The following is a 14,428-nucleotide window of genomic DNA, read 5'->3' as shown; positions in this document are numbered from 1 at the left end:
CTTCACTATCCGGCTCACCCTAGGGGAAGGCTGCCTGCCTTCAGGAGCAGAGAACAGGACTTTCCCTCTGATCCACAGCAGGGCTTCCGAACCTTATTAATTAGCATGAGGCCTGGCCCCCCTCTGAGAGGAAAGTGCACACTGAAAGCGGGACTTTCTGAAGGGACTGAGAGTCTGCCTCTGTGGCCCGACTCGGCCACTCCCCTTGGCTGGAGGTCCTGGTAGGATTTTGCAAGAGGCCCTTTCACTTCTTTCTTGTACAGTTTGTCAACTCTTACTGGTCTGGGGCTGTCTATTCTTGAAACTGCATAAGTTCCTCACAAGTGTTGGCGTTCTTCCATTAATTCTGTGGGCATTAATATAAGTTTCCCGCATGTTAGATTCCTTTTATTATTATGGTAAGATTTTGGAATTTGGGGATTTTGGAATTTGGGGAAACTGGTACAAGATTCAAAAATATGCTCAGACTTCTACTTTAAAATCAATCTAATACAGGGCCAGCAACAGGCTACTGCTTTCACCACTAGCATCCCGTACCAGAACATGGTTCAAATCTCGACTGCTCCTCTGCCAATGGACTTGGGAAAGCAGTGGAAGATGGCCCAAGTAATTGGACCCCTGTACCCCGTGGGAGACCTGAATGGAGTTCCAGGCCACTGGCTTTGTCTAGCCCAGCTCTAGCTATTGTGGCTATTTGGGGAGTGAACCAGCAGATGTAAGATCTCTTTCTCTGTCTCTCTGTTGCTCTGCCTTTCAAATAAAAAAATAAAATGAATAATAAAATTATTCTAATCCATCACACATTTTGGCTCTGCCAAACCATTTAAAAATGTAAACTATGAGTGAAGGACCAAAAAGCTAGAAATCATGTATAATTAATTACAAAATGAAAAACATCTGACTGATTACTAGTGCTGCTCTCAATCCCCATGCATTAAAAGGTAGGAGACTTATCCAAGGAAGGAGAAATTCACTCAGAGAACAAAGTGGGAACACTCAGGACATTCTGCTGCTGACAGATTTGTCTGAATTTAACTTTTCAGAGGGTATCTTTTAGGCCTAACAGACCTCAGAGAAAGACTGCCCTGGAAACAGCATCTCTAACACACCCACCCAGGAGTCAGGGTCTCGGCTACTCTTGTGACTATGGACAAGCTACTTCTTGCCTCTAAACTGACCAAGTCAGGCTACAGTCCCTTCATAGTCTGAGAACTTTTCCTGTAAATGTAGGGGGAAAAATCATGTAAGTAACAACTTACCAACAGTTGGGAGTTCGATTTTATTGCAATGGTCCTGATTGCAGCAGTATGTTGTAGTAACAGAGCCAGTTTTTGAAGAGGGTGCACATACAAATGGCCTGTCTCGAGGAATTAAGTCAATTTCTGCTATACACATGCTATTGTGTATAACTTTGTCTGTGGTCTCTGTGACAGAGACAAAGCAGAGTCCATCTGTCACACATGTGAAATTGTCTTTTGTACAGAGGTGGCAGAAACACTGTAATGCTGGAAAAACAAAATGAGATTCAATTAGAAAAAAAACTCAAAGTTAACAGTCTGAAATGATTAATATTCACTTTATTAATACATTATTGATCATATTATTACACAATATTTGCACTGTTCAAGTAAAATCCATTGCTCTTAAAGTTCCAAATTTCACTGAGAATTTCACACATTTTAGAAGCCCAAGAGAATATAGTGAAATGTGGCCTCTCACTTTTTTCTGCTTCCAAATATTGAACAATTTTTGTTACATACAATTTCACTGAGCTAAGATAAGCCTTTGCCCTCTATTTGAAACAGCATGCAGTTAAATTCTTAATGGTTATACTTATTTTTATCAGTCCCAAACTATCCATTCACTTACTCCCCATTTGGGAGCAATGTATGAAACAGAACTCTCACTCACTGTAGGTTAGAAATGCCATTTTGGTGAATTTGATAACGGAGTAATGTAAATAGATTTGTATTAAGCCAGACACTGTATTCCCCTTGGTGCAAACCCTGAGAAAGACATATATCTTCCAGGTAGGATTATACACATAATAACACATATATGCTTCAACTACACAGACAGCCTAGCTACAGAAATGACTAGAGAAATACATCCACTTGCATGCACTGGATTTTTAAAAAATTTTATTTAAGTTATACAAGTTTCATCTATTTCATATGTACAAATTTAGGAACACAGTGACACTCCCCCACACACACACTCTCCCTCCTGCCCACGTTCCAACCTTTCTTCCTCCTCCCTCTCACATTCACACTCTTAATTTTTACAAAGATCTATTTTCAGTTTACTTAGTGATCATATAGTTAACCTTACACTAAGTAAAATACTTCAACAAATAGTATGAAGAAGAAGAAAAAAAAGCACTGCTCCTCAACAGAAGATACAAGGGCTACAAACAATCATTGGATCTCAAAATGTCCATTTCACTCCAGTACATTACATTTCAGGTACTCTATTAGTTACCTCAGAACAGGGAAAACATATGATATCTGTCTTTTTGGGACTGGCTTATTTCACTAAATATGATGGTTTCCAGTTTCATTCATATTGTTGCGAGAGAAAAAAAAATTTTTTTTTTTACAGCTAAGTAGTACTCCATAGTGTATATATACCATGATTTCTTTATCAAGTCATCAGTTGATGGACATCTGGGTTGATTCCATAACATAGCTATTTTGAGTTGTGCTGCAATGAACATGGGGGTACAGAGAACTCTTTCAGATGCTGATTTCTTCAGGTCTGGGGAAATTCCCAGGAGTATATGGTAGGTCTATATTCAGATTCCTAAGGTATCTCCAAACTGTCTTCCACAGTGGCTGTACCAGTTTACATTCCCACCAACAGTGGATCAGGGTAACTTTTTATCCTCACTAGCATTTGTCATTTTTTGATTTCTGTATGAGAGCCATTCTAACAGGGATGAGTTGAAACCTCATTGTGGTTCTGATTTGCATTTCCCTGATGGCTAGTGATCCTGGGCATTTTTTCTAGTGTCTATTGGCCATCTGAATTTCCTCTCTTGAAAAATGCCCATTCAAGCCCTTTGCCCATTTCTTAACTAGATGGTTCATTCTGTCATTGAATTCCTTGAGCTCTTTACAGATTTTAGTTGTTAACCCTTTATCAGTTGTGTAGTTTGCAAATATTTTTTCCCATTCTGTCAATTGCCTCTTCACTTTCCTGAGAGAGGTTTTTTTGGTTTTTTTGTTTGTTTTTTTTGCAGTGCAGAAGCTTCTTAGCTTAATGTAATCCCATCTGTCTGTCAATTTTGGCTTTGACTGCCTGTGCTTCTGGGATCTTTTCTAAGAAGTCTTTGCCTATGCCAATGTCTTACAGAGTTTCCCCAAATTTCCCTAGTAATTTGATGGTATTAGGTCATAGATTCAGGTCTTTGATCCATTTCAGTGGATTTCTATGTAAGGTATAAGGGATGAGTCTAATTTCATACTTTCACACATGGAGATCCACTTTCCCAGGTACCATTTGTTGAAGAGAGTGCCCTTGCTCCAGGGATTCATTTTAGCTCCTTTGTCAAAGACAACTTTGGTTGTAGATGCGTGGACTGATTTCTGGAGTTTCTATTCTGTTCCATTGTTCTACAAATCTGTTTTTGTGCCAGTACCCGAATGTTTTAACTGCCCTATACTATGTCTTGAAATCAAGTATTGTGATGCCTCCCCCTTTGTTTTTGTTGTATTAAGACTGCTTTAGCTATTCAGGGTCTCTTGTGTTTCCACATGAATTTTAGCATCATTTTTTCCAGATCTGCAAAGAATGTCCTTGGTATTTTGATTGGGATCACACTGAATCTGTAAATTGAGTTTGGCAATATGGACATTTTGATGATATTGATTCTTCCAATCCATGAACATGGAATATTTTTCCATTTTTAATGTCTTCTTCTATTTCCTTCTTTAGTGTTTTGTAATTCTCATCATAGAGATCTTTGACATCTTTGGTTAAATTTATTCCAAGGTATTTAATTCTTTTTGGAGCTATTGTGAATGGGACTGAACTAAGAAGTTCTTTCTCAGCCATGGCATTGCCTGTGTATACAAAGACTATTGATTTTTTGGTGATTTTATATCCTGCCACTTTACCAAATTCTTCTATGAATTCTGATAGTCTCTTAGTGGAGTCTTTTGGATCCCCTATATATAGACTCATGTCACCTGCAAATACTGGTAGCTTGATTACCTTCTTTCCAATTTGTATCCCTTTGGTTTCTTTTTCTTGCCTAATGGCTCTCTCTAAAGCCTCCAGGACTATATTGAATAGCAATGGTGAGAATGGGCATCCTTGTCTGGTTCTGGAGCTCAGGGAGGATGCTTCCAGCTTTTCCCCATTCAATAGGATGCTGGCCATGGGTCTGTCATAAATCACCTTGATTGTGTTGGGGAATGTTCCTTCTATTACCAATTTGTTTAGGGTTTTCATCATGAAAGGATATTATATATTTTTTAAATGTTTTCTCTGCATCTATTGAAATAACTATACGGTTTTTGTTACTCAGTTTGTTATGGTGATGTATCACATTTACTGATTTGTGAAGTTGAACGACCCCTGCATACCTGGGATAAATCCCATTTGGTCTGGGTGAATGATCTTTCTGATGTATTGTTGGACTCGACTAGCTAATAGAAATGAAGAGACTCCTAGACACATACAATCTACCAAAATTGAGTCATGAAGATATAGAAAACCTAAACAGACCAATAACCAAGACAGAGACTGAATCAGTAATAAAGATCCTCCCAACAAAGAAAAGCCAAGGACCAGAGGGCTTCAATGCTGAATTCTACCAGACATTTAAAGAATTAACTCTAATTCTTCTCAACATATTCAAAATAACTGAAAGGGAAGGAATCCTCCAAAACTTCTTCTATGAAGTCTGAGTCACCTTAGTTCCTAAGCCAGAAAAATATACAACAGAGAAAGTGAACTACAGACCAATATCCCTGATGAACATAGGTGCAAAAATCCTCAAAAAAAAATGTACTGTGATCTTTATGACTCCAGGAATGACTTCTTTAGGGAAGTCTTCTTGTAATTATTGCTAACACTTTCCCACACACACACAGATACTCCCTCAACCACACTCCCCAAAGAGGCTAACTGCTCCCCAAAGCACACACTGCTTATGCCAATTGCTATTTTTGTTTCTCTTTCCCATATGAAACTATAAGCTCTCTGAGGCCAGAGACCTGATTTAATCACTTGTGAAAATGTGTCACCTAGCACTATGGCTGATATGTTCAAAAAATACTTGTGTAAAGAATGATGGAATGGGTGCTTACATTTCACCATAAGTTCATGAGGCTGCAAAGCACAGACAATAGTCTTAAGTGTAACTAAACTTTTCAATTATTCAAGGAGAGAGTCCAGACGGAATGGCCATCTATGAGACTAAAGAGGTCCAACATACCTGGAAAAGGAGTGGCTAGACAGACCTATAGAAAGCTAATACCCTGAATAATTTATGGTGATGTTTGGTGAGGATTATAGGTTTCCTGGGTATAACTTACTGTGGAGGGAGTCTGAATTAAGAATTTATGACTGGCACCGCGGCTCACTAGGCTAATCCTCTGCCTTGTTCTAGTCCCAATCGGGGTGCCGGATTCTGTCTCGGTTGCCCCTCTTCCAGGCCAGCTCTCTGCTATGGCCAGGGAGTATAGTGGAGGATGGCCCAAGTACTTGGGCCCTGCACCCCATGGGAGACCAGGAGAAACACCTGGCTCCTGCCATCACATCAGCGTGGTGCGCCGGCTGCAGCACGCCGGCCGCGGCAGCCATTGGAGGGTGAACCAACGGCAAAGGAAGACCTTTCTCTCTGTCTCTTTCTCTCCCTGTCCACTCTGTCTGTCAAAAGAAAAAAAAAAAGAATTTATGAACTGACTTTGGGGTAATGAATCCGTTAAAACTGCAGGTCAAACAGTGTTTGTATTTGCATCTTCAAGAAGAAAGTCTTTAGCTTTCAACTGAGTCCCCAAAGGGATCTGTGACTCGTGGAAGGTTAAAACCGGCACCGCAGGAGATTGTCATCACTTTTTCCTCATGATTAGCCGTTGGACCCATGTTTTCTAAGCATTAGTTGCATCAGCTACTCTACCAAAAGCTTAGTATACAAACATTAATAACGCATGGTCACTGCCCCAGAGGAACTCCAAATACTAGTTGAGGGAGAGCAGCACAACACAATGTGGTGCTGTGTAAAAAGAGAAAGCCAATACTTTCCCCAGTGTATGAGTTAAGGACTAAGTATTTGGTAGAACAAGACATTCACTTGTGGGTTCCAATTTAGCTCTCACATTACAAACTCTAAGACCACATGCTTCTCACCATACCATCCACCTATCATGGGTAAAGACCATTTAAACAAGCACTGTCACTAGGCTGTCACTGTCACTGCTGCTTCTTCAGCTGCATGAAGATTTCCTTCAGGCCACAGGTCCTCCTGGCACACTACACTCACACAGGGAGCAAAGCTTTCATATCATTGTAACAGAAAAGAATAAAAAATACAGAAAACTTGAACCACAACAGCATACAGAAATATAGGCATGTTACTGTTGGCATACTCAAAAGCCAACAGTAACAGCCAATGCCATCTATGCACTTTCCTATGTGCAAGTTTTAAATGGGTCCTATCTTTGCAGCATAATTTGCAAAAGTTCAATAGCAATAAATGTGATCATTAAGTATACAATGACATTTTCCCATTTTTCTAGCAATAATTGATTTAGAAAACCATTTAATGAATGTCATAATGTTAATCTTATCTTCTAGTGTACAAAGCACTTGACATGTCATTAAAATTCGTATTTGAGGAATGCTTGCTGGCAGTGTTTTGCTTAGGTATGAGGCCTCATTATCCTGAACTTACCAACTAAACCTTGAAGACACATTAAATACTACACAACATTAGTAATGAAAATAGGAATTGGCGATTTGCATTATCACTGAGTTAAAATACAGAAACAGATATAAAATAGAATCAGAAGACCTAAAGCTATTTTTTCCTACTGCAAACCTAAACATCATCATACTGAATAACTGTATTAACTGGAATGTTATCTTTTTGTAATTGTCCTTGTATTTAATTTGCAGTTTCATGTCTATACAATTTAAGTAACATCATAAAAATATATTCTATAGTTCTTTCAAAGGAGCCTTTGCATTACAACACATTTGAAAAAGTGAGTGCTAGGGGGCTTCTCTTAACTGCTGTTTCAATAAGAGTCTTCAATAAGATCAGGTCACTAGACAAATATAAACATTATAGAACACAGAGTTTAACCAGGCAAGGAGTTATAAGAATTTTAAAATACTACTCTAAATCAGAATCCTTTTTTTAAATTTTATTTATTTATTTGAAAGGCAGAGTTACAGCGAGGCAGAGGCAGAGAGAGAGAAACAGAGGTCTTCCATCTGCCAGTTCACTCCCCAAATGGCTGCAATGGCTGGAGCTGTGTGAATCCAAAGCCAGGAGCCAGAAGCCTCCTCCAGGTCTCCCAAATGGGTGCAGAGGCCCCAGGGTTTGGGCCATCTTCTACTGCTTTCCTAGATGACAGCAGAGAGCTGGGTCAGAAGCAGAGCAGCGGGACTCGAACCAGCATCCACAAGGATGCTGGCATGGCTGGTGGCGGCCCTACCCACTAAGCCACAGCACCAGCCCCTCTAAATCAGAAAAATTCCCATGAACACATGAGTTTTAATTCCCATGTTTCAGAAAATTCAAATATATTTTACTAATAGATCTGGCCCTTGACTACCCTTCCCTTTTATTAACCTGATTTTCCATTTTGTTTTAATTTTTAAAATCCATACATAGGGGACACTGGCTATCTAGAACTGGTATAAAAAGACATCTCCTTCCCACCATCCCAGAAGTTACACCCCACTCCCCACTCTTCAATACCAACCCATCAAATTGACTCTTCCATTTAATTCTGCAATTATTCACTGAGCATCTCTATGCAATGTGGACTGTGGGGTGAAAGGATGAGTAAGAAAAGGTATGTGCACATAAGTAGTTCACTAGGGTGAAGGAGTAAGGCATTCAATAGGTAGTTAAAATCCAGAGTCCTGAGAATAGTCAACATGCTTCAACTCTGCTGAAGCAGAAGAGGTATCAAGAAAAGCTTCAAAGGTCATTCTAGATAACACTTGGGAGACATGTGCAACTGGGGAGTGAACTAGAGATGGAAGATCTCTTTCTGCCTCTGCCTCTCCTTCTCTGTTATTCTTTCAAATAAATAAATAAATCTTTCTTTAAAAAAAAAAAAAAGAGTAACTACTAAGATGCTAACCACAATGGTTTTATTTCATCAGCAAAATGAACATAACACCTTTCTAAGGCATTCCCTCACCTCAGTGAGGTCGTTAAATGAAATATTACACATTAACACATTTTGAAACTAAGTTATTATACAAACATGGAGTTATCACATATGGTAAGTGGCACTGTTCCAAATTTTAACTCTTAGGCCACCAAAGAATATCTCTTCCCCAAAGTAGTACCTAAATTCCACTACAGAATCTTAGATTAGAAGAACCACATGAAACTTTTGAAAACGTCTACATGTAATTCAGTTCTGCCATTTCATTAATGAAAAAACAATTTGTAACAATATTCCCACTATATTACCATCACAAACATGAATGAAACCTATGTGAATGTTTTCTGTACTGGTATCCCCACACTAAGTAAACACTAAATTTTTAAGATTCTCAAGGACTAGTCATACAGCTTCATGTTTAGACCCCTTGAGTTTGACTTTTTTCTGTGAAACTAAAGATCTGGACCAAAGTGCCATGGTTAATAACCTTTTACTTACACTACCCAGTTTTCCCCAATCTACCAGCAGGCATCACTTTCTTAATTCTGACATGCACGTATTCCCACGCTTCAACAGGTTCTGAAATCTGGAGTACTTCACCACAAAGGTTAAAAGGAAACTCCAGTCTCTGGACAGAAGGGTAAGACATGATGAGTAGTTACAACGCATGCAGAGAACACTTGGCCATAAAAAGATAAAATTCATTTAATCAGCACTTTATTTGTACTGGTGTTCTCCTACAACTAACATCATCATCATCATTATTATTATTATTATTATTATTTTGGACAGGCAGAGTTAGAGAGAGAGACAGAGAGATAGGTCTTCCTTCCGTTGGTTCACCCCCCCAAATGGCTGCTACCACCGGTGCACTGCGCTGATCTGAAGCCAGGAGCCAGGTGCTTCCTCCTGGTCTCCCATGCGGGTACAGGGCCCAAGAACTTGGGCCATCCTCCACTGCACTCCCGGGCCACAGCAGAAAGCTGGCCTGGAAGAGGAGCAACCGGGATAGAATCCGGTGCCCCAACCAGGACTAGAACCCGGGGTGCCGGCACCACAGGCAGAGGATTAGCCTAGTGAGCCGCGGCGCCGGCCCTCCTACTACTAACATTTAACTTGAGTTAGATCCTTATTAAAATGTCTTCTGCCATTGTAGCACAGCATGTTAAGCTGCCACCTGTGACACCAGCATTCTGGCTGATCCATTTCCTATCCAGCTCCCTACCAATGCTCCTAGGAAAGTAGCAGAAGATGGCCCAAGTACTTGGTCCCCTGCCACCAATGAGGAAGACCTGGATGGAGTTCCTGGCTCCTGGCTTTGGCCTGGCCCAGCACCAGCTGTTGTGGCCATTGAGGAATGAATCAGTTGATGGAAGATATCTCTTTCTTTCTCCCCACCCCACCCCACCCTCTGTAACTCTGCCTTTCAAATAAATAAATTTTTTTTTTTAACTGTACAAAGATTTCACTATGAATCAGCACTGGAAGGAAAAGTCACTGTGCTCACAGATAACTGTCAGTTCCTTGCTAGGAAATATAATTACCAGCAGCGAAATTTTCAAACACTGCAGGATAAATGAGACCTTTCAAAGTTTGTATATGGTGGAGCATCGTGAAAGAATGCCAGAAACCAAACACCTAGTATGTTAAAGGAAGTGACAATGAAGAAAAGGCCAGCAGGCCCTAGGAATGATTTTTACTGTATTATAGTTTCAAGGTAATAAACCCCAAATTGAGATCCTGGCTCTTGGTCCCAATGGTTGCCTCACTTCTATGTGTCTGGAGGTCATAATTACTGCTTCAGGCATTTGGGGAGTGAACCAGCAGAAGGAAGATCAATCGATATCGATCTCTCTCTCTCTCTCTCCTTCAAATAAACATATTTTAAAAATACAATAAATTAGGGGCCAGCGCTGTGGCACAGCAGGTTAAAGCCCTGGCCTGAAGCGCTGGCATCCCATATGGGCACTGTTTCTAGTCCTGGCTGCTCTTCTTCCATTCCAGCTCTCTGCTATGGCCTGGGAAAGCAGTAGAAGATGGCCCAAGTCCTTGGGTCCCTGCACCCACGTGGGAGACCCAGAAGAAGCTCCTGGCTCCTGACTTCCGATCGGCGCAGCTCTGGCATTGCTGCCATCTAGGGAGTGAATCAGCAGATGGAAGACCTTTCTCTCTGTCTCTACCTCTCTCTGCAACTCTTTCAAATAAATGAAATAACTCTTTAAAAAAATAAAATAAAATAAACTACAAACACAAGATAAAGATTTGCTTAGCAGATTGGGGAAATCTGGTTAACAACAGATTTTAAAAACTCAAGAGTACTTATTGTTACCTACTGACATTGCTGGAATAAACAGAGGGACAATCAGGCTCCAAAATCTCATGCAAGTCCAATTAAGTAATCAGTGTCAACTAAATATAAATCTGCCCTGTAAATATGATCCGAGAATCAAAGAATTAAAGTTGGAACTAAAAAGTATCCTAGTTGTGGAGGCAAATCTCATTTTATAGACGGAGCAATGGGGACCATGTATCTTACCACAGTACTAAATGAAACTGTGATATCAGGATGGGACAAATTTTAATTAAAAAAATCAAATACAACTCATCCGACAATGGAACTGGCTGCCTCAAAAGGTCACGACTTCTCTGCCATTACAGATATGTAAATAGAAGCTTAATGACCAACACTCTGGAGTGAAGCAGGGGCCTCCTGTACTAAATAAAATTTTAGTCTAAAATTCTGCAGTCCCCACATTAGTAGGATTCTACTATTTCACAAGTTACACTCAGTCACACACCCATGTTACCATTTTATGACTAATTCAGCTTGAGTTCACATCTCCAAGGTACAACAATTACGGCAGTGCACTTCATCTTGAAATCACTTACCCATTTCCCATTTGGTGCTTTCTGCTTCTCTATCCCCAGATCCTCCCTCAATTCCTAGCATATGGGAGCCAGTACATCTTTCTTGAATAAACTTCCAGGGGACATTTCCTTAGCCTGTAAGTGTCGCAAACTCCAGAATCCTCAGTAGAATGACCAGTCAGGCAGATTTTCTTTTGCCTTTTCCTTTCTTCCTTTTTGAAGTCCTTTCCTTACCTCTCAGTACTCTTTTCAATAATCCAAAAGTCCCACTCAGATAGCTCTCTCAGTCCACTGGTGTAATTAATGTACCCCATTGCCCAGAATAACCTCTCCCTCTACACAAAGGAGGGCAACGCCATTTCTAAAGTAATAATGAACATAGCCTCTGATCCAGAGAACACAGCCTACACATGTACCTGAGTATCTCAAAACGTTCATGAACAGTGGAATTAAAAGATAAGTTTATTTTGGTACGAAAAAATTGAAATCTGTGCACAATTTTCATAATGTACACTTTCCAAGAGTTTTTTGAAGAACCTTCATACATTAAGAATCTTTAAAAAGTTTATGCTTTTTAATCCATTAATTAAGTCAACTTCTTAGAATTGAGTCTAAGGAAACAATAGGTGAGAGCAAAAATGTAAGTATTGAAAAACTATATAGGGACCGGCACTGTGGTGCAGCGGATTAATGCCCTGGCCTGAAGCGCTGGCATCCCATATGGGCGCAGGTCTGAGACCCGGCTGCTTCACTTCCAATCCGGCTCTCTGCTATGGCCTGGAAAAGCAGTAAAGATGGCCCAAGTCCTTGGGCCCCTGTACCCAAGTGGGAGACCAGGAAGAAGCTACTAACTCCTGGCTTCGGATCAACCCAGCTCTGGCCATTGCGGCCAACTGGGGAGTGAACCAGCGATGGAAGACCTCTCTCTCTCTCTCTCTCTCTCTGCGCCTCTCCTCTCTGTGTAACTCTGACTCTCAAATAATAAATCTTAAAAAAAAAAAGAAAAGAAAAATATACAAATGACAACACAATGACAATAAATTGTGATACAATCATAAATATAAGATTATATAGCCATTAAAACTAGCATTTTAGAAGACATTTAGAATTTAGAGTGATCAGCACTGTGGCATAGAGAGTAAAACCATGGCCTGCAGTGCCAGCATCCCATACGGGTGCTAGTTGGGTGCTGGTTTGAGTCCTGGCTGCTCCACTTCTGATCCAGCTCTCTGCTATGGCCTGGGAAAGCAGTGGAAGATGGCCCAAGTGCTTGGGCCCCTGCACCCACATGGGAGACCCAGAGGAAGCTCCTGGCTCTGGATTGGCCCAACTCTGGCCATTTGGGGAGTGAACCAGCAGATGGAAGACACCCCCACACACACACATATGCCTTTGCCTCTCTGTAACCCTGCCTTTCAAATAAATAAATAAATATTAAAAAAAAAACATTTAGAATACATTTCCCTAAACAAGGAAACAGTCACCCTATTAATACGGTCTAATGTAGAGCTGCATATAGTGTGATGACAATTAGTGGGCCTGTCACATGAACTTGTTTCTGCTCCGCTTCAGTGAGCTGACGGGCATATTAATATAAAAAGCAGATGTGTGCACTCTCTCTCACCCCAGGCCCTGAACAGAAATGGAGAAATTTCTGTCATGGTGAGGACAAACGTAAAATTACTGAATTTCTTATTGTTTCCAAGCTAAAAATGCTTTTACACAGCTTCTTATTAGACTTTACTTTGATGAGTGGGTATTGGTAGTCAAGCTCATGGAATTCAGAGTCAAAAGACTTAAGTTCAATCCTATCTCTGTCAGTTGCCGAGTAATCCTGAGGAAGTCAATTTATTTCAGTTTTAAATTTCCTCAACTTATAACAGTACTAATCACAGCACATAATAAATGCTCAGAACTTTAAGCACTCATTCAACGTGAATTTTTTTAGTGCTACATGTACCAGTCTCTGCTGGCAATAGAACCAGACCTAACCTTCAAGATAGCTAGGGAAGGCAACACTGACAGAGCAAAACATAAACAGTGAGCAAATAAAGCAGTTAACATTCATGGTAGCTCTCATTTCTCTTCCTCTACTCAGAGCCATCTAGAGTTTGTCAGCACTGGGACTGAACAGGGTTAGCCCAACAATTTACTGTGCTAGTGGAAGATGAATCTATAGGAAGTATATTTTCAGTTTCAACTCAAACTAACAGCTGGAACACAACCAGTATATACATTTATTTGTAATATCTTTAATTAACAATATCATAATATATTAACTTTTATAACATGTTCATGCTTAAAGAGACTTGATAAAAATCTGATGCTAGCTCTTTGCTTCAGATAAAGTAACAGAAATGTCCTAAGGGCTCCATGAACATAATCTACATTTCTTCTAAAATCAGAAAAAGAAAAAAAGGATTAAGTATCTACAATGCTCTCACTCTCAAGATGGGAAAGACCAGGGACTCAATCTTTTCCCTCTGGAAAGCAAGTGGTGACAGAGGACACTGTAGCTTGGTTGCAAGGATACAGAGGTGTGGTGATGAACGTTAAGTGAAAGTAGCGGCTCAGCCTGGGCTGGGGGAAAGAGGTTTGCAATAGAACTTTGTTAACAGAAGGAAGTGGTAACCTCCCTCCAGTTGCCTCTGAGATAGGAGAGTAACACCCAGACCATCAAACAGCAAAAGATCTACCGGAGCCACCACTGGAGAAATGACCACACAGTGCCATGTGTAGTTAGGAATTGTAGAAGCAGAGAACAAGGCCTGAATACCTTTCTACAGGAAAGAACAGTGTATGTAACCTGTACAGAAAGACCTGCAGGAAGACGGATTGAGATTTCTTCCCTCAGCTTCACGACGTTCAGAACAAACATGCCGCTGATGAATGGTGATGCAAAGTGCAGAGAGAGCACAGAAAAAGGAGACCTCTCTCAAAGACAAGACCTGAACTACGACTTAAGGAAGATTAATGAAGAAAAGAAAGTCATTCCAGGGAGCTAATATAAGATAGTATACTCAGATGCAGGAATATAAGAATTTGACCGTTTAGGTAATATAAACAAAAACAAAAATACTGCTAAAATTCAACTCCTATTCACAATTTTAAAAAATCTTAGTAAATCACAGAATAAAATAAATTTGGAGAGTCCAGCACTATGGGGTAGAAGGCTAAGCCTCCACGTGTGGCGCTGGCATCCC

General features: G+C 40.3%; 1 protein-coding gene across 3 annotated transcripts in view; it reads right to left on the bottom strand.

Moving 5' to 3' along the window:
• Window positions 1-14,428, bottom strand: part of TGFBR1 (transforming growth factor beta receptor 1) — a 73,213-nt gene that overhangs the window by 42,608 nt on the left and 16,177 nt on the right. For all 3 annotated transcript variants that reach the window (XM_051843628.3, XM_051843640.3, XM_051843634.3), the window contains exon 2: window positions 1,260-1,505. In XM_051843628.3, the coding sequence (XP_051699588.1) occupies window positions 1,260-1,505 (246 nt within the window). The remainder of the gene's footprint in view (window positions 1-1,259; window positions 1,506-14,428) is intronic.

This window comes from Oryctolagus cuniculus, chromosome 1, assembly GCF_051225735.1.
Source record: "Oryctolagus cuniculus isolate XC-2025 breed Fujian yellow rabbit chromosome 1, ASM5122573v1, whole genome shotgun sequence".
Classification (NCBI taxonomy): Eukaryota; Metazoa; Chordata; class Mammalia; order Lagomorpha; family Leporidae; genus Oryctolagus; species Oryctolagus cuniculus.
This window is presented reverse-complemented; position numbering and strand designations above follow the sequence as displayed.